The sequence below is a fragment of the Balaenoptera physalus genome (genome assembly GCF_965194825.1).
Source record: "Balaenoptera physalus genome assembly, chromosome: 19".
Classification (NCBI taxonomy): domain Eukaryota; kingdom Metazoa; phylum Chordata; class Mammalia; order Artiodactyla; family Balaenopteridae; genus Balaenoptera; species Balaenoptera physalus.
In genome coordinates, this window is record NC_138900.1 from 53,778,898 (window position 1) to 53,805,923 (window position 27,026).

The window sequence follows — 27,026 nt, forward strand, 5'->3', positions numbered from 1 at the left end:
GCCAAAGAGCAGAGCTGACTTAAGTCTTTCCTTTTCTGTCTTTTTAGATGTTGTAGACACAGTTTTTTGAAACAGAACAGCCTCGATTAGCTAGCTCAGGGCTCAGGGCTTCAGAACCTAAATTCTCTTTGACCTGACTGGCTTCCTGCCCTTGCCTGGTGCTTCTGCTTCTCCACTGGTGAGATGAAGTGGTAAATGCTCACTTCACTGGAGAGGGGAAGAGAATGCATTAGGTAAGTTTTTCAAAGCACTAAGAGATAGAAGCACCAGAGAAATAAAAGGTTATTCAACCCCACTGGAGACTCAAATCACAGATAAGCAGCTGGAGAAGACAGAGCTTATGTAACAGCTCTTTGTCTCTCAATAAATAAACAGATAGGATCTGAGCCATGGGGTCACTGAGGCTCCTCTTAACCCTTGGGTGGGTGGTACTTTTCATAGGCTCACAGGAGTGCTGAGATCTCTGCTGTGCTTGCTTAGTAAAGTTTTTTATTTAGATCTCACCTGACATCTTATTTTTCCAGTAGCTCCACAACAGGAAAATGAAGGAGAATTCACAATTGCACAGGTTTTGGTTGCCTTGGAGACCGTGTACGTTTAAGATATTTATGGAGGTAAGATATTTATGGAGGGGGCCTTAGTTTACTCTGACTGTGCAGTGTGTTCCTGCTGGAGTAGAACTTTGTGGACTGACAAGGAAAGGAGCCCAAGATGTAGGAAGTAAATAAGCATGCTGCCCAACAAGTTGTAGAGCATGATCTCAGCTTGTTTTGAAAATACATAAAATTCTATATCTATGTATCTGTCATCTAATCTATCATCTATCTATCTATCTATCTATCTATCTATCATCTATAGATCAGTTGATCTACTATCATTATCTATCTATCTATCTATCATCTATAGATCAATTGATCTACTATCATCTATCCATCTTGGTGAATGGATAGAAATGGCCAAATCATTACCACTGCCTGGCCCTGGGAGTGAGAATGGAACATACAGATAGCAAGACTCTCACTTTTTACTCTATACATTTCTGTACTATTGAAATTTTAATAGGTTGTTCTGTAACAAAAAAGTTTTAATAAAAGTTACCAACAAAAGTTACCAAAAGTTATCCTAACTACCTCTCTGACAGTCCTTTCAAACATCTCACAAAGTACGCGGAAAGAGTTAACACAGAGCGAGTTCAAATTCCTGATTTGGTGGTGGAGGTGGAGGCAGGGTTAGAGGTAAAAAGAAGCAAAAAGTGGGGAGGGGAGGGAAGAGGAGGGCTGGCTGCTCAGTTCTCACCTGAACCAATAGCATGAAAGTTTCAGGCCCAACGCCCATTTGTGGGACTATTTCAGGAGTCAGAGGTTGCATCTGAATTCACTGTCACTGTAACTTGCCAAAGAACTAAGACGACTTCCTGGTTTGGCTACTTGGAAGCTGCTTCTCCTTTACTCAGAAGGTAAAATCTCAAGCCTCAGCTAATCTGGTGATGGTGATTTGGAGTACGCACTTTTTTCTTTGTGGTGTATTGACTTCTTTATCTACAGGACAGTAAGATGCTTATGGAATGGGGCTTTATTTTTACTAATGACGATATTAACACTAAATTTCTAACAACGTAGAACGGTTCTTCCTGGTTCTTCTTTGCACAGGACAAGACACAGTCTGTTGAAGTGTTAGGGAGACTCTTCCTTGCATGGAAAGGAAGGAACACATATGCTTTCATTGTTTAACAGTTCTCTTGTCATTTTTCCTTGGTTTCACTGAGAGTGTGGTTAAATTTTCATGGGGATTACAGTTGCACACAGCAAATCTCACAGTAGGTAAGTATTTGATGGAACACTCTCGGCTAAGATTGTAGAATGGGCTCTTGCTTATTTTCCGTCTCAGGGAAAAGTCTTAAAACTCCCCACATTCATAACAAAGCTACTTTACATGAGAAAGGAGTTTGGAAAGAGATGTCTGGTGAAATCACCCCAATGTTTAGGGCCAACTGTAGCCCCCCCAGGATGATGTCTGTTCTTAGTGTCACAGCGACCCCTTTTTTTCCGCATAGTCTTTGTTAGTGATGGACCCATACATGATTCAGTTGCACGACCATGGCAACCTCCCCTCAGTGCTGGATGTGCATGTCAACATCCCTGGGAGAAGCTCTGTGCCGGGAAAAATGAAAGGCAGGAAGGCCAGATGGTCCGTGAGGCCCTCGGACATGTCCAACAAAACTTTCAATCCCATCCGGGCCATTGTGGACAGCATGAAGGTGAAGCCAAATCCAAACAAGACCACGATTGCTCTGTCAATTGGTGAGTTGGAGACACTTGACCGAGAGGCAGGCATTGTTCCTCCCACCCCCATCCTCATGGGTTGGTTGGAGAGGATGGAAGTGGAGGGTGGGTCTGAGCACTGGGCATGGAAGATTAACCTCTTGGCGGTTCTTTTTTTTTCCCCCATGAAAAGGGGACCCTACAGTGTTTGGAAACCTGCCTACAGATCCTGAAGTTACCCAAGCAATAAAAGATGCCCTTGACTCGGGGAAGTATAACGGCTATGCCCCCTCCACCGGTAAATTCCTCCTGAGACTCTAATCTGGTGGCTTCCAAATCTTTAGTGCTCTTCTAATAGGAATAAATTTCTAGCACTCCTCTTTGCTTTCCTGATGCATAATTCCTAAGAAGAAGCCAAGATAAAATGGCTGTTGGATTTGGGGAAAGGAGTCTCAGCATGCTTAACCTCAAGCCATCAAGGTCTTTCTTTCCTGGCTTCCTCTGGCATTATGGTACCTCCCTGCTCTAGGTTCCCATTACATACTTATTTCTCAAATAACACTCCTATTCTATCATCGCTAATTCTAAACGGAGGCCTTGAGTTTGGCTGCACCTGCTTCTTTACAAAGCCCTCTAGCTCCTAAATTAATTTAATTACTGCCCTGTGTAAATAGCTTCTTGGCTTTATTTCTCCTTCTCTACACATTCAAGGTTTAATTTAATTACGGTCCTAATCACACTCTCAATGTAATTGTGCTTGTTTCAAGGCAAAAACAAAAAACAAAAACAAAAAAACCAAGAACAGCAAAGAATGACCTACTGGAGGATAGAAGGTTTGTTTAGGACAGAAAGAAATTATTCTTATTTAGGTTTAACTCTCTCCATCTGTTAAACATTTCTATCCTAAACATTTTGGTAAAATAAGTGATTCCTTGACTTTGTTTCAGTGTCGCACATTTCCCCCCGTGTATATGTGCGCATAGAAACATATTCTTTTTTTTTTTTTTTTTTAGAAACATATTCTTAATGCAGAATAAAAATCCAGTTTCATGCTAAAATAGAATTTTAAAAACACTTTAAAGAGATATCAGGGATGTGATTTTTAGGTTGATTATTTACATTTTATGAAGTTTCATAAATAAAAATCAAAACAAAATAAAACCAAAAGTTAAGTTGTAAAAAAAGTTTATACATAATGGAAAAGAATATGAAAAAGAATGTATATATGTATAACTTGAATCACTTTGCTGTACAGCAGAAATTAACACAAGATTGTAAATCAACTATACTTCAATAAAATTTTTTAAAAGTTTATAATGACTTTTATATCCAAAGTATTAGGAAACTGACTTAACCTGAAAACCCAAAACCAAGTCTCCATTTGACAAAATGCAAAGGATATGAACACTTCATGCCAAAGGAAACACAGATAATAATATATATCTAGAAAATACTCTTCTTTATTAGTAGTTAAGGAAGTGCTAATTTGTATAACATCAAGAGACCTATCTCTACCTATTAATTTAACAAACTTTAGGAAATATTGCCTCTAGTCTTGGTAACTGAAGACAATCTTTCTGGAGAGCAATTTTGTAAAACATAATAATTTGTATGAAACTGTCTATACTTCAAGCTTGTAAGCCAACATTTGGAACTATTGTATGAGAATATAATTTAAAAGGAAAAAATTTTAATTTCAATATAATTTTTTAAAATTTATTTTAATTTATATTATTTATTTTTGGCTGTGTTGGGTCTTCCTTGCTGCTCATGGGCTTTCTCCAGTTGGGGCGAGCGGGGGCCACTCCTCACCTCGGTGGCCCCCTTCCCCCCCCACGCGGAGCATGGGCTCCAGGCGCGGGGCCTCAGCAGTTGTGGCACATGGGCTCAGCAGCTGTGGCTTGCAAGCCCCAGAGCACAGGCTCAGCAGTTGTGGCGCACGGGCCCGGCTGCTCTGTGGCACGTGGGATCCTCCCGGACCAGGGCTCGAACCCCCGTCCCCTGCACTGGCAGGCAGACTCTCAACCACTCCACCACCAGGGAGGTCCCTCAATATAATTGAAAAGGAAAAATACTAATAGGTATACAATACAATGTGAAAAAGTTAAAATGGACCCAAGGTAATGAATTCATTAATTACAAGTTTTCAAAATATATAATACCTGGAAGGGATTTAGGAATAATCTAAATCCTAAATAATCTAATCCTATTTTAGATTATTTAATCTAAATTTTAGATTAAATAATATAAAATAAAATAAAACATAATCACAGTAACCAAGATGCTGCAGAGTATTTTATAGTTTGGGGAACTCTTTTTGTTATTATTTATACATTTGTGCTCATTATAAAAGTGTAAGATATAAAGTTAATCTCCTTTATCTATAGTGACAGAGAGTTAAACTAAATTGTATGTGCTCTGAGCTGGGGCAGCAGGTAGCCTCGAAGCCCTGTTGACTTAAGGGCAAAGCTGTCAGCTGTGGGATGAAAACTTCCAGCTTCCTCACTCTGCTCTGTTCTCTCAGGCTACTTATCGAGTCGGGAGGAGGTTGCTTCTTATTACCGCTGCCCCGAGGCACCCCTGGAAGCTAAGGTGAGCCCTAGACTAGGCACCAGCTTGGGAACAATATCGGGCAAACTCTACCCTTTTCCTTGTTTCTGTTCCATGAGGAGTAAGGGTTTCAAGTGGAAAAAAAACTAAGGATAATTTCCCTTTGGCAATTTGAGGACTTTTCATACGGGAAGGCCACTAATCAGTGATTATATTTAATGTCATTATAGTATGATAATAACGTTGCATACAACTCATATAGTGTCTGTCTCAAGGAGGCTTAAAGGACTCAGAGGTCACCCTATATTTGATTCTCTGCAGAAGATCATTGAAAAACAATAATTCATAAACATCAAATAATTGAAATTTTTAATTTTACCAATAGGATCTTTTATTAATCTGTAGCTTCCTTCACTGCCCTTAAGGTCACTTAGATGGGACGATCGAGGTTCCATGGCATACTGGATTGATGGCAGGGCCAAGTTTAAATGCTACCCTCTGCTCTGTTGTCCACTGGGTGGGGGTCAATATTTCTTAACATTAAGAGGTGCCCTATATCTGTCTTTCAGAAGAGAGTCAGGTTTCAAATCTCTGGTCAAAAGTAAATAAATAACCAGGTGAAAAAAGTCCAAGGTCATAATGATCTCTCGTGGAGGTCTGCTGAGTCACAGCCAACCCGTCCTTTTTTAAGTGATTTATTTCTCTCAAGTGGCCAACATTTTCAACAACTTTTAGATATGCACATATATAAACATATTCACTTCTTTCAATTTTGGCTTTGTACAGTCCCCACTACTTTACATAGAGTTTGTAAAAATAAGGTTTTTTTTGCTTCCCACTCATTCATCTGATAACCTCTTTTCTCCTGTTGCTGTTGGAACCCCTAACAAAATGAAACTTTTCTATTCTTCACAGGATGTCATTCTAACAAGTGGCTGCAGTCAGGCTATTGAACTTTGTTTAGCTGTGCTGGCCAACCCAGGGCAAAACATCCTAGTTCCCAGACCTGGCTTCTCTCTCTACAGGACTCTGGCTGAATCTATGGGAATCGAGGTCAAAGCCTACAATTTATTGGTAAATGACTTTTAAATTTTAGACACAAGAGCTCAATTACTACTTCATAAAAATATAGGACCATTATCTTAGCAGAGAAAGATCTGGAAGTGGGTGGTCGAGGCCACAGACACATTTTGTTATTTACATTATACCTTTGAGTGAAGTGAGTAGTCCTCCTACATTTTTCAGAATCATCTTAGTCTCCCCCTTCTTTCCTCCCCAGCCAGAGAAGTTTTGGGAAATTGACCTGAAACAACTGGAATCTCTGATTGATGAAAAGACAGCTTGTCTCGTTGTCAATAATCCATCAAACCCTTGTGGGTCAGTGTTCAGTAGAAGTCATCTCCAGAAAATTTTGGCAGGTAAGTCCAGCAGACTTCACTTGACAGGGGAGAAGATGGGGATGGAATCCTTCAGCTGTTTCATGGAACGAGAAAGGAGTCCTTCACTAAGTTCCAAGCCTAGGATGGAGGTGGGAGGGCTCCACTGGGATCCCTAGTGAGTGGTGTGCCCCTGGAAAGGTAGGAATTTCCTGAAAGAAGGAGAAAAAGAGGAAATACTTGCCTCTTCACCACTCCCATCATGTGGAAGAGAGGGTTTGAAATATCTAGTTAATTAAAGAGCAAATTTAGGCTCTGTACCCTGGAAGAGTGTAAGAAGAGTTTATAGTTCTTAAAGAGGAAGATGAAACAGACAAACATGAAATGCAAAGTATAATAAGCCCAGGTAAATATTAAATGCTAAGGCAATTCACATTAAAAATGATTTCAGCATGTTTCTCTTATTTTCAGTGGCTGCACGGCAGTGTGTCCCCATCTTAGCTGATGAGATCTATGGAGACATGGTGAGTCTTGGGCAGGATGCATCACTTCCATACTCTCAATCCCAAGTTATCTCATGGCACCTTTAGATGTGGCACCTAGAATAATCAGAAGCATATCCTAATCATTTCAGTACAGCACTAATCAGTATCCCTGCGCTCTAAACAGATATACAGATAACCACCCCTTAGCCAGTTTTCCAAAATCCAAAAAGCTACAAAAATCCGAAGATTTTTGGAATTCATTTGGTGGCAAAACCTGACTTGGCCTGATATAAAGATATTTGTAAATCTTTATTTATCTCACTTATGGATCTATATAAGAGGGTAAGGAAAGGGGCGGAACAGTTACTCTGCTTGATAAGGAGTGCTGTCCCAGATTGCCCTGCGGCTGTTATATAATATATGGTACATGTGCTATATAACCTTTCTAAAATCCAAACAATTCTACATTTTGCAACATACTTGAGCCCAGGAATTTCACATAAGGGATTATGGACCCATCTATTATTGTGAAATCTGTAACTCCAACGGCCATTCATTCCCTAGAGCCAAGGGCTGGGGTCAGTTTCCTCATTTTAGGCTTCCTTTAATCTAGGCTAGATACTGGGTTACACGTTTTTGCATAGTCCCCTCTGAAGGCTCTTGGGATCCCAGTCACGCTTCAGGGTAGGAACGAGCCCGTAAATCTGAGACCCTGTCCCTAGTGATATGAGGAAAATTTCGCGAGGCATGGCATTTGGAGGAAAGTAAACCAGAAGACAACTGTAACAAGCACCTCTTCTCCTCAGGTGTTTTCGGATTCCAAGTTTGAGCCTCTCGCCACCCTCAGCAGCAACGTCCCCATCCTGTGCTGCGGGGGGCTGGCCAAGCGCTGGGTGGTTCCTGGCTGGAGGATGGGCTGGGTCCTCATCCATGACCGAAGAGATATTTTTGGCAATGAGGTGAGAGCAATGCGGTGAAATAGTATGTCTCATTTAGGGGCGATTATATGTATATATATATTTTTTTCTAAATATTTGTTTATTTATTTATTTACTTTGCATGCACAGTGGTAAGGAGGGAGTTTTTTTTCTTTCTTTTTGGCCCTGTAGTTCCGTGTGCCTGGAAAGACGCTGGATAAAGACAGTACTAGTTATTCCTCTCCAAGACTCAGTTTTTCTGTCTTGGTGAGGAAGTTCCATCTACCTCCAATTTTAGTACCACAAAAAAGGAAACAATAGCAGTAATGATACCTAATATTGTTTGTGGGATTACAATGTGCCAGTGCTTTATGTACTTTATTTCAATTTAATTCTCCTAACAACCCTGTGAGGCCAGTATTCGTATTACCTCCATTTTACAGGTGAGAAATATGAGACACAGAGAAGTTGTATAATTTGCCCAGAGTCACACAGCCAGTGCATGGCAGAGCTGGGCTACAAACCTAGGTGGTCTGATCTAAGAATGACACTAGGCACCATCACTTCTCCAGAGATTAAAAACTTGATAGAAAGAATTGGCAGAACAAGGATCTCCACAGTGGAGATGCTTAAGAAAGGCTAAATAATGTGTTTGCTGGGGGGGCTTTTAGATCCGAGATGGGCTGGTGAAGCTGAGTCAGCGGATCCTGGGACCCTGCACCCTTGTCCAGGGAGCTCTGAAAAGCATCCTGCATCGCACCCCTCAAGAGTTCTACCACAACACTCTAAGCTTCCTCAAGGTAAGGGCAGCCCATGACTTTCCACTTTGGGAGTCAAGGAACACCACCAGTGGAATTTGGAATAATGGCTTCTCATTTCTGGAGCAATGCTCCATTATGGGGCTTCCAAACCAGGAGGTGGCATCAGTGTAAATATCTACCCATACATTTCTCTAACTTCTGGCAATCCACCCTGCTCCTGGCCAAAAGCTTCAAGTGGCAGAGTTTTTATCTTGTTACCCCTTATGCCAGGAGAGCAAACTTAGGTTCTCTGCCTTTGATGTGGGCTCTCCTTTTAATGACTTGGTTTTTCTTTTGCTTAACTTTTCATTCTTGACGTCTCTGTCTCCTCTCGTAGTCCAATGCGGATCTCTGCTATGGGGCATTGGCTGCCATCCCTGGACTCCGGCCCATCCGCCCTTCTGGGGCCATGTACCTCATGGTGAGTATGTGGGTGGCAGGCAGTTGGTGGTAGGCGGGGGAAGCCAGTCTGCAGGGCTCACGAAGACAACCACATGGGCTCCTGAGCCACTCAGTTTAGGAACTGCCTTGTTCTGAATTGTCCCATTGATGTGGTTTAACCTCAGTGCTAGAAAAAAGAAAAAAGAAGAAAAAGAAAAAAACTCTTAAAATGACTTAATTCTTCATACAGAGAATCATTTTATATGTAGATACAGGGATGACATAAGACACAAATAAGAGGCTTTCCACACTACTGTAATTCTCACCTGGGAGAGATCTGGTTCCCTAGGAATGTTTGGGGATATATAGGAATTTTGTTTGTTTTCAGAAAGACTGTTTGGGGTGCTATTGGCATTTTGTGGGCCAGGGATGCTAAATATTTTTCAATGGGCAGGGTAGTTCCATGCAATCAAGAATAGCCTGGCCCATAATGGTAATAGTGCCTTTTTAAAAACAAATAATTAATTAATTAATGTATTTTTGGCTGCATTGGGTCTTCGTTGCTGCGCACGGGCTTTTTCTCCAGTTGCGGCGGACGGGGCTACTCTTCCTTGTGGTGCACGGGCTTCTCATTGTGGTGGCTTCTCTTGTTGCGGAGCACGGGCTCTAGGCGCGCGGGCTTCAGTAGTTGTGGCTCACAGGCTCAGTAGCTGTGGCACACGGGCTTAGTTGCTCCGCGGCATGTGGGATCTTCCCGGACCAGGGCTCGAACCCATGTCCCCTGCTTTGGCAGGTTGATTCTTAACCACTGCGCCACCAGGGAAGTCCCAATAGTGCCTATTTTGAGAAACACTGGCATCCTATTTCCAGCTTTCATTTATCAGCATCCAAGAAGGAACCCTTCAGTAAACTAAAACATTAATATAAATATATCCTCTCTTCCCTATGAAAAATTCTGTGAGTTCATAAGAGCAAGAACTCTTAGTTATCAGCAGTGGAGTTCCAAGATGTTTTTTAGAGCAGTCCCTACCTTAATTTGTGGCATAGGGAGTTGGCCTGTTTTCCCTCCTGATAAATTTGCATCTCCCTGTTATTGGTATAGGTTGGAATTGAGATGGAACATTTCCCAGAATTTGAGAATGATGTGGAATTCACTGAGCAGTTATTTGCTGAGCAATCCGTCCACTGCCTCCCGGCAACAGTGAGTGCTTATGTCTCTCAGGACACTCTCAACAGTTTCTAGAGCCTCAGGAACTCTCCCTGAGCTGGTCTTTAGCCTGACTTTTTCTCCCCCAACAAAGCGTACTGTCGGCCTTCATATACACAGGTTCCTCATCCAAGGATTCAACCAACTGTGGATGGAAAAATATGCGGGGAAAAAAATCCCAGAAAGTTCCAAAAAGCAAAACTTGAATTTGCTGCAGACTGGCAACTATTTACATAGCATTTACATTGTATTAGGTATTATAAGTAACCTAGAGACAATTTAAAGTACACCGGAAGATGTATGTATGTTATGCAAATACTACACCATTTTATATGTGGGACTTGAGCATCCTTGGATTTTGGTACTTTTGAAGGTTCTGGAACCAACCCTCCATGGATACCGAGGGACTACTGTATTCTCTTTTGAAAAGATTCAAACTGATGGGTCTCATGACCTCTATTTAAAATTTGTTTCTCCCGCATCCAGGAAGAAAAATTGTGGTTGAACATTCTAGGTGAGAGGAAACCAAGCTTGTCCCACAAATTCCTTTTAAGATAAATTAACTCAGTTACTGGCTTAACACTCCAGTGGTAGGAATTGAGTGAAATGATAGCCCTGGGTAAATGGCATCACTGCTTCTTGCTGATTAGGGCCCTGGCCATATTAGGGTGGTCCAGTCCCTGATTCAATTGCTCTGAGAATAACAGGCTTTTATTTTTGCAGTGCTTCGAGTACCCAAATTTCTTCCGAGTGGTAATCACAATCCCCGAAGTGATGATGCTGGAGGCCTGCAGCCGGATCCAGGAGTTCTGTGAGCAGCACTACCATTGTGCTGAAGGGAGCCAGGAGGAGTGTGACAAGTAGGATGGAGTCCGTTCTCCTGAGTACGTGTCCCATCCGGCTGGGGAGAGTGGGACTGAGCCCTGCTGCTCCTCAGGTGCCCCTGCTGGGAGAGGGGCCTCGCAAATACCACGACAAGGGCTCAGAATTGCTCCAGCTTTCCCCCAGCTATATCCACACACACACTCTGAACCCCAGATTTCATCTCACTCTGCTCTGCTGGAGTGACTCACTAATTCATTAATCCACCTGTATGACTTCCATCAATCCATCCTCCCATATGACTTCCTCCTTTTAGCTTGAGAGTACCAGGTGAACAAAGTTACCCAGGAAACAGTAGAGACAGGAAAATTAAGAACTCAGGATTAGAGAATCAAACGATTGAGGGAACTTGTGCCCCCAACCATTTCCTCTTACTCTAAGTAAGAACGCATTCTCTTCAGTCAGGTCTGAAGCCCAGCTCTGTCACTGGCTCACTTCAGGTATACCTCACTGTATGCAATAATGCTATAATGAAAGAAGTTGGGGACACATGTATTTGGTTAATTCTAAACACATTAGGAAAGCTTGCCAATTTGAAGGATCACTTACAGAAACTTTTCGTTGATTTTTTTTTTTGTAGAGAATTATTTTGTGATACAGAGAAATTTAATTGATAGAGTTTCTAAATGTAGATATGTGTATCAAGCTTTCTTAAAATGAGGGCACCTCTGTACAAAAAAAAGGAGGAATCAGAGGACCTTCCAGGAACGCTGCTGTGTAAGGGCCAGAATTTTCTTCACTCGTCATTGTTATAGAATCATTATTACTTTTGCTGTAACATTGATTTATTGATATATATGTTATATTATCTTTTCATATGTTTTCTAAGAAACATTTATATTGAAAAGATCTTTTATTTTGCCAAGGGCATAAATTATTGTTTTCCTTTTTCTTTTTTTTTTAAAATAAATTTTACTAAGTATTCTCTTCTGTCATGTCATTTTTCTCCTCTGTGGGGAATTTCTATCCCCAGGTGCTGCTTATTGCTCAGTCTGATTGATTTATTACCCACTAGGTTTCATTTATTTCTTTGTAGATGTACTGACATTTGGAGTCACTTAAGAAACACTATTCCTAAAATATTTTATTTGGGAGCTCAACTTCTTGCTTGTACTTACAAACAAGACAAACTAAGAAGCAACATTATAAACCCCTGGCCTCTGACTTCACACTTTCAACTTTTGGGATCCCCACTCTCCAAATTCCTACACTTGTCTAGATCTACTAACCACTCACTGGGTAACAAGTTGAACTGGTTGAGCTAACCAAGAGAATGAGGTGTGTCCGGTGTGCTCATCTTTCAGTATGAGCTTTTTGTCTGCAAGTCCTCTTAAGCACAGTTGCCTAATTTTTTCCTAACCATTTCCCTTGGAGGAGGGAGCCTGAAGTTATTTTGCAAGGTTACGGGCAGGAATATACCATAATCAATCTGGAAATTCTTCACTAAGGGATGTTTTCCTTACCTAGAATAGGAACTTCAAGTCTCAACTCTGCCAACCACACCCAATTAATTTCCTTTACAAAAATAAACATCAAACATCCCCTTCCCATCTATGTCGGACTTCGGTGAACTAAAATTTACCCTTCAATTTTCTTCAGCAAAACCAAGAGGAATATACAATGATTGAGATGAAAAACGTTCCCTGTATGCCACTCCTGCCGATTTTTCGAAAATTCCTGGCTCCTCTTTTCCTGTACTTCTGGCCCCAACTCCCAAGGATATCTATCTGTCCAGAAATAAACAGGGAGACTTAGTGGTTTACACAAAACGTTTTATCTTCACACGTATGTATAATTCTATCCAGCATTACTGAATCTAGACAGACTTCTTAAATTTCCAAATTTCCTTGATATCTACCGTTTTGGTAAGGGAGTCAAATGAACATTCAAAGATTTAAAAAACAAAACGGGGACTTCCCTGGTGGCGCAGTGGTTAAGAATCCACCTGCCAATGCAGGGGACATGGGTTTCAGCCCTGGTCCGGGAAGATCCCACATGCCGCAGAGCAACTAAGCCTATGCACTGCAACTACTGAGCCTGCGCTCTAGAGGCCGTGCCCTAGAGCCCGCGAGCCACAATTACTGAAGCCCGCCCGCCTAAAGCCCGTGCTCCGCAACAAGAGAAGCCACCACATGAGAAGCCCGTGCACCACAGTGAAGAGTAGCCCCTGCTCGCCACAACTAGAGAAAGCCCCTGCGCAGCGACAAAGACCCAACACAGACAAAAATATATAAATAAATAATTTTTAAAAATAAACAAAACAAAAAATACATGCACATTAGACATATTTCAAACGATGCAAAAAAATAAAAAAAAACACTCATGCCAGTCCTTCAGCACCTTTTCTTCTCCCCTGAGGTAATCACAGTAGCAGTTGCTGATCCATTCTTCGAGATTACTCTGTGTACACATAAATGTTTTTGTGTGTGAATTTTTCCTTTTTTTTTTTTTTTCCTTTCTTCAAAGTAACTACTACTCAACTTTTTAATTCAGCTTCTATCGAAGTCTAAGGAGGGATGACATTTCTGTCCATCATGTCCTGGGTGATTCTGGATAAAAAAGGGACTCCCTGGTCGGGGCTGCTTCCAAACAAGATTAAAATTCCCAAGAGACAATTCTCAGCTGCTTCGCGGATGGCGGCAGCAGGATGGTGGCTTCCGAGCGTCCCAGGATAAAACAAAGGATGCTTTAAAAGGTCGGAGACAAGGGCTCGCAGCTGTGAATTCACCTGTCTAACCCGAGCATCGCCTACGCAGTAACTGGCGAGTTACCACTGACCCGGTACCACACACCGTCCCACTCTAGTCCCTAGCAGTCACCAACGACCCAACCCTGCTCTGGGTGACCGTGTTGGAAGAGGAGGGGGTAGGGGGATGGAGGGGTGGGGGAGTTGGGGTGGGATAGAGGGGGTGGGGAAAGAACCCACGACTGCGCAGACACACATGCGAGGGAGGGGCTCGCACTACTCAGGGCGCATGCGCAGTCGTGGGACTACGAGACGCCGCTCTGGGCGCGGGCGCAGGCGCAGAACCTGAGGCGCCGGCGAGGGTGCGTATTTCTAGTTGGAGCGGCTCCCTTTTCTCCGGAGGCTTGGTTTTGTTTCCTCCTTCAGCCTGTTTCTCGGACCCGCGCCTTTTTGAGAGATTCCCTTCCTCCTTTGCCCCCTTTTCGGGCCACATCAGGCGGGAGGCTTCCAGAAAGTCGACAAGTCATCTTTAGGTATTGTAAACACCTGTTAACCTTTTCCTAGCTGTGGGCGGGTGCCAGTAAGTCCCGTTAAGTTGTGAAACAGAAGCAGAAGTTCCCAGGAGCTGTTGTCAGTTTTCAAAAGTATGGTCCCTGGAAATTTTCTTAAAAGAATCGTATCCTCCACGGTCCCGAGTGCATGGCATATATATTTGGATTTCTGCTGAGCCAGAAAGGTGAATCCTCCGCTGTGCTTCACGCACACCACACTTTACTGTGCAGGAGGGCCTGTATTTTAAGTACTCTAAAGGTTGAAGTATTGAATCTGTTGGAGAAGTGAATTCCCGGTACATCTTATTCATACTCTTATTTACTCTAAACAGTTTGTGTGTGTTTACAAACGGGTTTCATAATGGTGTCATAGAAACCTCAAATCTGGATGCTCTCTATGGGTCAGATTGTTGCACAGCACCTTCCAAAGAAACAGTCACTTTCAGACACTCCAGTTGAGGTGTATTATGTAGGAAGCAGGTGATGCTAATTCTGCGAAGAAAACAGTCTGCAAACTAGCAAGTGTGTCTTAATTTTTGTCAGTGTTTCAAGCATAGAAAAGAATTCTTGCTCCTTGAGACATTTACTCATTTGAAAATTGAAATGCAAAGTACATTATGAAATTCAAAGTACGTTATCCCGTGTTTAAAAAATAAAGCCACAGGGAGTTCTTGCTTTGTCAGCACATATACTAAAATTGGAACAATACAGAGAAGATGAGCATAGTACTAGCAATCCAAATACAACAGTGCATTAAAAAGATTATGTACCATGACCAAGTGGGATTTTTTGTTTTATAAATTTATTTATTTTTGGCTGCGTTGGGTCTTCGTTGCTGCGCGCGGGCTTCTCATTGCAGTGGCTTCTTTTGTTGCGGATCACGGGCCCTAAGTGCGTGGGCTTCTGTAGTTGTGGCACGCAGGCTCAGAAGTTGTGGCTCACGGGCTCTAGGGCGCAGGCTCAGTAGCTGTGGCACACAGGTTTAGTTGCTCCGCGGCATGTGGGATCTTCTCGGACCAGGGCTCGAACCTGTGTCCCCTGCATTGGCAGGCGGATTCTTAACCACTGCACCACCAGGGAAGCCCTGACCAAGTGGGATTTATTCCTGGAATATGAGAATGGTTCAACAAATGAAAAAAAATCAGTCAGTGTAATACACCTCAATAACAGAATGAAGGACAAAAACGACCTGGTCATCTCAATGATGCTAACAAAATATTTGACAAGATTCTACACCTTTTTATGATAAAAACACTCAAACTAGAAATAGAAGGAAACTACCACAACATAATAAAGGCCATCTATGGGGACTTTCCTAGTGGCTTGAGAATCTGCCTCCCAATGCAGGGGACACGGGTTCGAACCCTGGTCCGGGAAGATCCCACATGCTGCGGAGCAACTAAGCCCGTGCGCCACAACTACTGAGCCCATGTGCCACAACTATTGAAGCCCACACGCCTAGAGCCTGTGCTTCTCAACGGGAGAAGCCACCGCAATGAGAAGCCCGCGCACCGCAATGAAGAGTAGCCCCCGCTCGCCACAACTAGAGAAAGCCCGTGAACAGCAATGAAGACCCAACACAGCCAAAAATAAATAAATAAATAAATTTATTTTAAAAGAAGAAAAAAGCCATCTATGAAAAGCCCAAAGCTAATATATTCAATGGTGAAAGACTAAAAGCTTTTCCAAGGGTGCCTATTCTTGCCAATTCTATTCAACATAGTATTGGAAGTCCTAGACAGAGCAAATAGACAAGAAAAATAAATAAAAGGTATCCAAATTAGAAAGGAAGAAGTAAAATTATCTCTGTTCTTAGATGACGTGATCTTTTATATAGAACCCCCTGAAGATTATGGGCGCCCACACACGCAAACCGGTTATAACTGGTAACCAAATGTAGCAAAATTGCAGGATACAAAATCAGCATGCAAAAATCAGTTGTGTTTCTATACACTAACAGTGAACAATCTGAAAAGGACATTAAGAAAACAGTTTCATTTACAGTAGCATCAAAGAGAATAAAATACTTGGGAATAGATCTAAATGAGGAAGTGAAAGGTGAAAAGATGCACAACATCGCTAATCACCAGAGAAAAGCAAAAAACAAACAAACAAAAATTGTGTTGGAGAGAATGTGGAAAAATTGGAACCCTTGTGCACTGTTGGTGAGAATGTAAAATGGTGCAGCCACCATGGAAAACAGTATGGCAGTTACTCAAAAAATTAAATACTGAATTACCATATGATCAAGCAATACTACTGCTGGGTATATATCCAAAAGAATTGAAAGCAGGGTCTCAGAGAGATATTCGTACATCCATGTTCATAGCAGCATTATTCACTATAGCCAAGAGGTGGAAGCAACCCAAATATTCATTGATGGATGAATGGATAAACAAAATGTGGAATGCTCTGCAACCCTAGAAAGGAAGGAAATACTTTAACATGGCTGAACCTTGAGGAAATTGTGTTATGAAATAAGCCAGTCATGAAATGATACTGTATGATTCCACTTATATGAGGTATCTAAATTAACCAAACTCATAGAAACAGAAAAAAATTACTAGGGGCTGGGGGTAAGGGAGAAAAGGGAGCTGTTTAGTGGGTATAGAGTTTCATATTTGCAACATGAAGGAAGTCTGGAGATTTATTTCACAACAATGTGCATATACTTAACACTACTTACTGTACCCTTAAAAATGGCTAAGATGGTAAAATTTATATGTTTTCTTTTTATACAATAAAAGAACTGTAGATCCAAAGAGTTCTCATTACAAGGGAAAAAACTTATTTTTCTGGTATCTCTATGAGATGATGGATGCTAACTAAACTTATTTTGGTGATCACTTCACAATATACGTAAATCAAGTCATTATGCTGTACACCTTAAACCTGTGCAATGATGTATGTCAATTATATCTCAATAAAACTGGAAAAAAACTTTAAAGCCATGAAAATGTAAGCTTCATGAGGGCAAGGTGGTTTTATTTATTTATTTAGGTCTGTTTTATTTTCTTCTATATGCTTAGCGACCAGAAGAGCCTCTGGCACATAATCGGCACTCAATCCATATTTGATGAATGAATGGATTAGAAAATACCATGACTAATGGATTGCCATTACTCTTTATCTTCTTGTTAAGTGAATTACAACAAGGAGATACTAGGTTTAACTGAAAATATTACTAGTGTGGAAGGAAGATTCAGAGACAAAGACATTTAGAAAGTTTACTTTCAAAGAGGTGCAAGGAAATGGTCAATAAGCACTTGAAAAGTTGCTCAACATCATGAGCCATTAGGAAAATGCAAATCAACATCATAATGGGATATCACTTCACACCCACTATGATGGCTGTTAAAAAAAAACAGCAGTAACAGTGGTGGCAAGGATGTGGAGAAATTGTAATGCTCACACACTGCTGGTAGGAATGTAAAATGGTTCAGCGACTTTGGAAAACGGTTTGGCAGTTTCTCAAAAGGTTAAAAATATAGTTACCATATGACCCATCAGTTCCACTCCTAGAGAAATGAAAACTTATGTCCACATAAAACTTTTACAAGAATGTCCATAGTAGCATTATTCATAATAGCCAGAAAATGGAAACAACCCAAATGTCTATCAGCTGATGAATGGATAAATAAAATGTGATATATCCATACCATGGAATATTACTTGAGAAGAAAAAAGAATGTTGTACTGATGCATGCTGCAACATGGATGAACCTTGAAAACATTGTGCTAAGTGAAAGAAGCCAGTGGGAAAGAGCATGTTTTGTGTAATTCCATTTAAACAAATGTCCAAACTAGACAAAAAAGAGACCAGTGGTTGCCTAGAGTTGAGTGTGAGGATGTATGTGGTGGGGACGGGTAGGGGGTGGGTGTGGAGATTGACTGCTTACAGATGCAGGGTTTCTTTTGGGGGCAATGAAAATATTCTAAAATTGATTGTGTTGATGGTGGTGTGATTGTGAATATACTAAAAACCATCGAACTATACACTAAATGGATGAATTGTATGGTATGTGAACTATACCTCCACAACACTGTTTTTTTTTTTAAAGGTGCAAAGGAGTCAGACTTCAGGAAGACCAACTCAAATATTTGGCATTTAAAGGAATTTCAAGTTTTTAAAAGAAAGGTAAGAAACCTGAGAAATTACCAGTTTCATTCATCTGATCATGGTAGGAAACAGTAACTTTTTCTCATGTTAACCATATCCACAAAGACTGTGACATTGTTTCAGACACTAGCATTCTAAGTCAGGGATAGCACCATTTTTTATTAGGGAGTCCACACTTGTAGGAATTGCTTAGTTTTAAAGTTTTTCCTCAGAACTGAAATTAGATGAGATGACCCCATCATCATTTGTTCATCTTGGGGTACAAAGTGCTTATTTTTCCTGATTCTAGCATTTCATAATGGAAGCAGGGCAAAGCATTGGTGGGGCTTGCACACTGGGAAAAATAAGAAATTTCTAGAAAAACACCTGGGATGTTTCTATAAATAGCAGAATTAGTTCGTATATTATACTAGTGCTGTTTTCTGTTCATGTGTTCTCTAAAATAATTTTGAATTCTGACTCTGAAAATTTTAAATGTGTATAAAATAAACAATAGTATAGTTAATATCCATATATCCATCATCCATTATCAAGACTTTGCCATATTTCTTCTTTCCTCCTTTTCCTTGTTTTCTTTGTTGAAGTATTTATAAAGCAAATCCTAGGTACGTGTCATTTCCTCTCATACCCCTCAGTATGCATCTCTAAAAACCTAATTTCTTAATTACAATTCCACATTGCATCAAATAATCAGATCTCTTCAACTGTATCCAAAATATCTTTTTATAGTTGGTTCATTTGGGTTAGGATCTGAACAAGTTTCAAATATTACTTTTAGTTTTACATCTCTTAAATTTCTCTTAATCTTTTCATGCCATTGACTTAATTGTCGAAACAGTTGTCCTGTGAAATTTCCCACATTCTGGATGTGGCAGACATTCTTGTGGTGTCATTTAACTTGTTCCTCTAACGCCCAAACATCCATTAAATGGAATTTAGCTCTAGAGCATGTATTTTCAACTGGGGCGATATTGGAAATTTTACACTGTTACTCTTCTCTCCTGATCTTGTATCTCTACTCCACGTTTTCCGCCAATTTTATGTTAATGTGATACTTTTTTATCCTTGAAAGTATTTTACTGATTATTTTTCTGTGCAACAAAAATATGGACTGATGTGGTAGACTGCTAGACATTCCCCAATACCCATTCTCTCCTTCTTTTCCGGTATTAAAACTCCTGGACTAGGACCACTTTTCATGTGAATTTCTCAGCTTGGGGTCCCAGACCATGCAGGCAGAATGCATTTGAACACCAAATCCATGTAAAGGAATGCCTATGGTTACAGATTCTCACTGGAGAGGTTTTTTCTTCCCAGAGGCCAGACCGAGAGAGATTTCTTTTTTTTTTTTTTAATTGCCTGATTGATATAATCTTACCTGTGTAGCTTGTATTTTTTTTTTTAACATCTTTATTGGAGTATAATTGCTTTACAGTGGTGTGTTAGTTTCTGCTTTATAACAAAGTGAATCAGTTATACATATACATATGTCCCTATATCTCTTCCCTCTTGCATGTCCCTCCCTCCCACCCTCCCTATCCCACCCCTCTAGGTGGTCACAAAGCCCCGAGCTGATCTCCCTGTGCTATGCGGCTGCTTCCCACTAGCTATCTATTTTACGTTTGGTAGTGTATATATGTCCATGCCACTCTCTCACTTTGTCCCAGCTTACCCTTCCCCCTCCCCGTATCCTCAAGTCCATTCTCTAGTAGGTATCCATCTTTATTCCCGTCTTACCCCTAGGTTCTTCATGAACATTTTTTTATTTTTTTAGATTCCATATGTATGTGTTAGCATACGGTATTTGTTTTTCTCTTTCTGACTTACTTCACTCTGTATGACAGTCTCTAGGTCCATCCACCTCACTACAAATAACTCAGTTTCATTCCTTTTTATGGCTGAGTAACATTCCATTGTATATATGTGCCACATCTTCTTTATCCATTCATCTGTCGATGGACACTTCGGTTGCTTCCATGTCCTGGCTATTGTAAATAGAGCTGCAATGAACATTTTGGTACATGACTCTTTTTGAATTATGGTTTTCTCAGGGTATATGCCCAGTAGTGGGATTGCTGGGTCATATGGTAGTTCTATTTTTAGTTTTTTAAGGAACGTCCATACTGTTCTCCATAGTGGCTGTATCAATTTACATTCCCACCAACAGTGCAAAAGTGTTCCCTTTTCTCCACACCCTCTCCAGCATTTATTGTTTGTAGATTTTTTGATGATGGCCATTCTGACCGGTGTGAGATGATATCTCATTGTAGTTTTGATTTGCATTTCTCTAATGATTAATGATGTTGAGCATTCTTTCATGTGTCTGTTGGCAATCTGTATATCTTCTTTGGAGAAATGTCTATTTAGGTCTTCTGCACATTTTTGGATTGGGTTGTTTGTTTTTTTAATATTGAGCTGCATGAGCTGCTTGTAAATTTTGGAGATTAATCCTTTGTCAGTTGCTTCGTTTGCAAATATTTTCTCCCATTCTGAGGGTTGTCTTTTTGTCGTTTTTATGGTTTCCTTTGCTGTGCAAAAGCTTTTAAGTTTCATTAGGTCCCATTTGTTTATTTTTGTTTTTATTTCCATTTCTCTAGGAGGTGGGTCAAAAAGGATCTTGCTGTGATTTATGTCATAGAGTGTTCTGCCTATGTTTTCCTCTAAGAGTTTGATGGTGTCTGGCCTTACATTTAGGTCTTTAATCCATTTTGAGTTTATTTTTGTGTATGGTGTTAGGGAGTGTTCTAATTTCATTCTTTTACATGTAGCTGTCCAGTTTTCCCAGCACCACTTATTGAAGAGGCTGTCTTTTCTCCACTGTATATTCTTGCCCCCTTTATCAAAGATGAGGTGACCATATGTGCGTGGGTTTATCTCTGGGCTTTCCATCCTGTTCCATTGATCTATATTTCTGTTTCTCTGCCAGTACCATACTGTCTTGATTACTGTAGCTTTGTAGTATAGTCTGAAGTCAGGGAGCCTGATTCCTCCAGCTCTGTTTTTCTTTCTCAAGATTGCTTTGGCTATTCGGGGTCTTTTGTGTTTCCATACAAATTGTGAAATTTTTTGTTCTAGTTCTGTGAAAAATGCCATTGGTAGTCTGATAGGGATTGCATTGAATCTGTAGATTGCTTTGGGTAGTAGAGTCATTTTCACAATGTTGATTCTTCCAATCCAAGAACATGGTATATCTCTCCATCTATTTGTATCATCTTTAATTTCTTTCATCAGTGTCTTATAATTTTCTGCATACAGGTCTTTTGTCTCCTTAGGTAGGTTTATTCCTAGATATTTTATTCTTTTTGTTGCAATGGTAAATGGGAGTGTTTTCTTAATTTCACTTTCAGGTTTTTCATCATTAGTGTATAGGAATGCAAGAGATTTCTGTGCATTAATTTTGTATCCTGCTACTTTACCAAATTCATTGATTAGCTCTAGTAGTTTTCAGATAGCATCTTTAGGATTCTCTATATATAGTATCATGTCATCTGCAAACAGTGACAGCTTTACTTCTTCTTTTCCAATTTGGATTCCTTTTATTTCTTTTTCTTCTCTGATTGCTGTGGCTAAAACTTCCAAAACTATGTTGAATAATAGTGGTGAGAGTGGGCAACCTTGTGTTGTTCCTGATCTTAGTGGAAATGGTTTCAGTTTTTCACCATTGAGGACAATGTTGGCTGTGGGTTTCTCATGTATGGCCTTTATTATGTTGAGGAAAGTTCCCTCTATGCCTACTTTCTGGAGCGTTTTTATCATAAATGGGTGTTAAATTTTGTGAAAAGCTTTTTCTGCATCTATTGAGATGATCATATGGTTTTTCTCCTTCAGTTTGTTAGTATGGTGTATCACGTTGATTGATTTGTGTATATTGAAGAATCCTTGCATTCCTGGGATGAACCCCACTTGCTCATAGTGTATGATCCTTTTAATGTGCTGTTGGATTCTGTTTGCTAGTATTTTGTTGAGGGTTTTTACATCTATGTTCTTCAGTGATATTGGCCTGTAGTTTTCTTTCTTTGTGACATCTTTTTCTGGTTTTGGTATCAGAGTGATGATGACCTCGTAGAATGAGTTTGGGAGTGTTCCTCCCTCTGCTATATTTTGGAAGAGTTTAAGAAGGATAGGTGTTAGCTCTTCTCTAAATGTTTGATAGAATTCGCCTGTGAAGCCATCTGGTCCTGGGCTTTTGTTTTTTGGAAGATTTTTAATCACAGTTTCAATTTCAGTGCTTGTGATTGGTCTGTTCATATTTTCTATTTCTTCCTGGTTCAGTCTTGGAAGGCTGTGCATTTCTAAGAATTTGTCCATTTGTTCCAGGTTGTCCATTTTATTGGCATATAGTTGCTTGTAGTAATCTCTCATGATCCTTTGTATTTCTGCAGTGTCAGTTGTTACCTCCCTTTTTTCATTTCTAATTCTATTGATTTGAGTCTTTTCTCTGTTTTTCTTGATGAGTCTGGCTAATCATTTATCAATTTTATCGTCTCAAAGAACCACCTTTTAGTTTTATTGATCTTTGCTATTGTTTCCTTCATTTCTTTTTTATTTATTTCTGATCTGATCTTTTATGATTTCTTTCCTTCTGCTAACTTAGGGGTTTTTTTGTTCTTCTCTAATTGCTTTAGGTGTAAGGTTAGGTTGTTTATTTGAGATGTTTCTTGTTTCTTAAGGTAGGATTGTATTGCTATAAACTTCCCTCTTAGAACTGCTTTTGCTGCATCCCATAGGTTTTGGGTCATCGTGTTTTCATTGTCATTTGTTTCTGGGTATTTTTTGATTTCCTCTTTGATTTCTTCAGTGATCTGTTGGTTATTAAGTAGTGTGTTGTTTAGCCTACATGTGTTTGTATTTCTTACAGATTTTTTCCTGTAATTGATACCTCGTCCCATGGCATTGTGGTCAGAAAAGATACTTGATACGATTTCAATTTTCTTAAATTTACCAAGGCTTGATTTGTGACCCAAGGTATGATCTGTCCTGGAGAATGTTCCATGAGCACTTGAGAAGAATGTATATTCTGTTGTTTTTGGATGGAATGTCCTATAAATATCAATTAAGTCCATCTTGTTTAATGTGTCATTCAAAGCTTGTGTTTCCTTATTTATTTTCATTTTGGATGGTCTGTCCATTGGTGAAAGTGGAGTGTTAAAGTCCCCTACTATGATTGTGTTACTGTCGATTTCCCCTTTTATGGCTGTTAGTATTTTCCTTATGTACTGAGGTGCTCCTATGTTGGCTGCATAAATATTTACAATTGTTATATCTTCTTCTTGGATTGATCCCTTGATCCTTATGTAGTGTCCTTTTTTGTCTCTTGTAATAGTCTTTGTTTTAAAGTCTATTTTGTCTGATATGCAAATTGCTACTCCAGCTTTCTTTTGATTTCCATTTGCATGGAATATCTTTTTCCATCCCTTCACTTTCAGTCTGTATGTGTCCCTAGGTCTGAAATGGGTCTCTTGTAGACAGCATATACACGGGTCTTTTTTTTTGTATCCATTCAGCCAATCTATGTCTTTTGGTTGGAGCATTTAATCCATTTACATTTAAGGTAATTATCGATATGTATGTTCCTATTACCATTTTCTTAATTGTTTTGGGTTTATTATTGTAGGTCTTTTCCTTCTCTTGTGTTTCCTGCCTAGGGAAGTTCTTTTAGCATTTGTTGTAAAGCTGGTTTGGTGGTGCTGAATTCTCTTAGCTTTTGCTTGTCTGTAAAGGTTTTAATTTCTCCATCAAATCTGAATGAGATCCTCGCTGGGTAGAGTAATCTTCGTTGTAGGTTTTTCTCCTTCATCACTTTAACTATGTCCTGCCACTCCCTTCTGGCTTGCAGAGTTTCTGCTGAAAGATCAGCTCTTAACCTTATGGGGATTCCCTTATGTGTTATTTGTTGTTTTTCCCTTGCTGCTTTTAATATTTGTTCTTTGTATTTAATTTTTGATAGTTTGATTAATGTGTCTTGGCCTGTTTCTCCTTGGATTTATCCTGTATGGGACTTTCTGTGCTTCCTGGACTTGATTAACTATGTCCTTTCCTATATTAGGGAAGTTTTCAACTATAATCTTTTCAAATATTTTCTCAGTCCCTTTCTTTTTCTCTTCTTCTTCTGGGACCCCTATAATTCGAATGTTGGTGCGTTTAATGTTGTCCCAGAGGTCTCTGAGACTGTTCTCAATTCTTTTCATTCTTTTTTCTTTATTCTGCTGTGCAGTAGTTATTTCCACTACTTTATCCTCCAGGTCACTTATCCGTTCTTCTGCCTCAGTTATTCTGCTATTGATCCCTTCTAGAGTATTTTTAATTTCATTTATTCTGTTGTTCATCACTGTTTGTTTGCTCTTTAGTTCTTCTAAGTCCTTGTTAAACGTTTCTTGTATTTTCTCCATTCTATTTCCAAGATTTTGGATCATCTTTACTGTCATTATTCTGAATTCTTTTTCAGGTAGACTGCCTATTTCCTCTTCATTTGTTAGGTCTGGTGGGTTTTTGCCTTGCTCCTTCATCTCCTGTGTGTTCCTCTGTCTTCTCATTTTGCTTAACTTACTGTGTTTGGGGTCTCCTTTTCGCAGGCTGCAGGTTCGTAGTTCCCGTTGTTTTTGGTGTCTGTCCCCAGTGGCTAAGGGTGGTTTATTGGGTTGTGTAGGCTTCCTGGTGGAGGGGACTAGTGCCTGTGTTCTGGTGGATGAGGCTGGATCTTGTCTTTCTGGTGGGCATGTCCACGTCTGGTGGTGTGTTTTGGGGTGTCTATGGCCTTATTATGATTTTAGGCAGCCTCTGTGCTAATGGATGTGGCTGTGTTCCTGTCTTGCTAGTTATTTGGCATAGGGTGTCCAGCACTGTAGCTTGCTGGCCGTTGAGTGGAGCTGGGTCTTGGTGTTGAGATGGAGATCTCTGGGAGGTTTTCGCCGTTTGGTATTACGTGGAGCTGGGAGGTCTCTTGTGGAGCAGTGTCCTGAACTTGGCTCTCCCACCTCAGTGGCACAGCCCTGACTCCTGGCTGGAGCACCAAGAGCCTGTCCTCCACACGGCTCAGAATAAAAGGGAGGAAAAAAAGAAAGAAAGAAGACGATAAAATAAAATAAAGTAAAATAAAATACAATAAAGTTATTAAAAAATAAAAAATAATTATTAAGAAAACAAATTTTTAAGTAAAAAAAAAAAACAAAAACCAAGAGACAGACAGAACCCTAGTTCAAATGGTAAAAGCAAAGCTATACAGACAAAATCACACACAGGAGCATACACATACACACTCACAAAAAGAGAAAAAGGGAAAAATATACATATATTGTTGCTCCCAAAGTCCACCTCCTCAATTTGGGATGATTCGTTGTCTATTCAGGTATTCCACAGATGCAGGGTACATTAATTTGATTGTGGAGATGTAATCCGCTGCTCCTGAGGCTGCTGGGAGAAATTTCCCTTTCTCTTCTTTGTTCGCACAGCTTCCGGGGTTCAGCTTTGGATTTGGCCCCGCCTCTGCATGTAGGTCGTCTGAGGGCGTCTGTTCTTCGCTCAGACAGGACGGGGTTAAAGGAGCGGCTGATTCAGGGGCTCTGGCTCACTCAGGCCGGGGGGAGGGAGGGGTACGGATGCGGGGCGAGCCTGTGGCGGCAGCGGCCGGCATGACGTTGCACCAGCCTGAGGCGTGCCGCGCGTTCTCCCGGGGAAGTTGTCCCTGGATCACGGGACCCTGGCAGTGGCGGGCTGCACAGGCTCCCGGTAGGGGCGGTGTGGAGAGTGACCTGTGCTCGCACACAGGCTTCTTGGTGGCGGCAGCAGCAGCCTTAGCGTCTCATGCCCGTCTCTGGGGTTCGCGCTGATAGCTGGGGCTCACGCCTGTCTCTGGAGCTCGTTTAGGCGGTGCTCTGAATCCCCTCTCCTCGCGCACCAGGAAACAAAGAGGCAAGAAAAAGTCTCTTGCCTCTTCGGCAGTTCCAGACTTTCTCCCGTACTCCCTCCCGGCTAGCCGTGGCTCACTAGCCCCTTCAGGCTGTGTTCACGCAGCCAACCCCAGTCCTCTCCCTGCGATCCGACCGAAGCCCGAGCCTCAGCTCCCAGCCCCGCCCGCCCCGGTGGGTGAGCAGACAAGCCTCTCGGGCTGGTGAGTGCTGGGCGGCACCGATCCTCTGTGCGGGGATCTCTCCGCTTTGCCCTCCGCACCCCTGTGGCTGCGCTCTCCTCCATGGCTCTGAAGCTTCCCCCCTCTGCCACCCGCAGTCTCCGGCCGCGAAGGGGCTTCCTAGTGTGTGGAAACCTTTCCTCCATCACAGCTCCCTCCCACTGGTGCAGGTCCCGTCCCTATTCTTTTGTCTCTGTTATTTCTTTTTTCTTTTGCCCTACCCAGGTACATGGGGAGTTTCTTGCCTTTTGGGAGGTCTGACGTCTTCTGCCAGCGTTCAGTGGGTGTTCTGTAGGAGCTGTTCCACATGTAGATGTATTTCTGATGTATTTGTGGGGAGGAAGGTGATCTCCGCGTCTTACCCTTCCGCCATCTTGAAGCTCCTCCGAGATTTCTTTTTAATTCATCCTTTCATTCAAGCTTAACATTTGAGGGGTCCTGACTTCATGCAGAGTTTAAATTACAACTCCCTGCCTTACCTGGGCCTAAGGCTTCCTCTCCTAGTCTTAAAATCCAAACCTCTTGGTTACTGAGATAGCACCAGCATAACCATAGTCTTTTTCCTAGTTTTCAGTTCCCTCTTTATTTGTGCTCCTTGGGAGGTACCCTTACCCTCTTGCAAAGTTAGCTCTGAATCTGAAAAAGTGTATGTTAGATTTTATCTAACATATCTAGGTGTTTTGAA

The 27,026-nt window shown here is 41.0% G+C and overlaps 1 protein-coding gene and 1 long non-coding RNA gene across 2 annotated transcripts in view; both read left to right on the plus strand.

Moving 5' to 3' along the window:
• Window positions 1-1,122: 1,122 nt before the first annotated feature.
• Window positions 1,123-11,781, plus strand: TAT (tyrosine aminotransferase). The gene is made up of 12 exons (XM_082439084.1): window positions 1,123-1,456; window positions 2,054-2,300; window positions 2,455-2,559; window positions 4,786-4,853; window positions 5,727-5,885; window positions 6,091-6,229; window positions 6,659-6,711; window positions 7,479-7,631; window positions 8,261-8,389; window positions 8,727-8,810; window positions 9,873-9,971; window positions 10,701-11,781. The coding sequence occupies exons 2-12, from the start codon at window positions 2,066-2,068 to the stop codon at window positions 10,839-10,841; spliced, it is 1,365 nt and encodes a 454-aa protein (XP_082295210.1). The 5' UTR covers window positions 1,123-1,456; window positions 2,054-2,065; the 3' UTR covers window positions 10,842-11,781.
• A 2,003-nt stretch (window positions 11,782-13,784) lies between these two features.
• Window positions 13,785-27,026, plus strand: part of LOC309649333 — a 30,245-nt gene continuing 17,003 nt past the window's right edge. Inside the window, exons 1-2 of the long non-coding RNA XR_014257025.1 lie at window positions 13,785-14,078; window positions 18,158-18,234. This is a non-coding gene — a long non-coding RNA (uncharacterized lncRNA). The remainder of the gene's footprint in view (window positions 14,079-18,157; window positions 18,235-27,026) is intronic.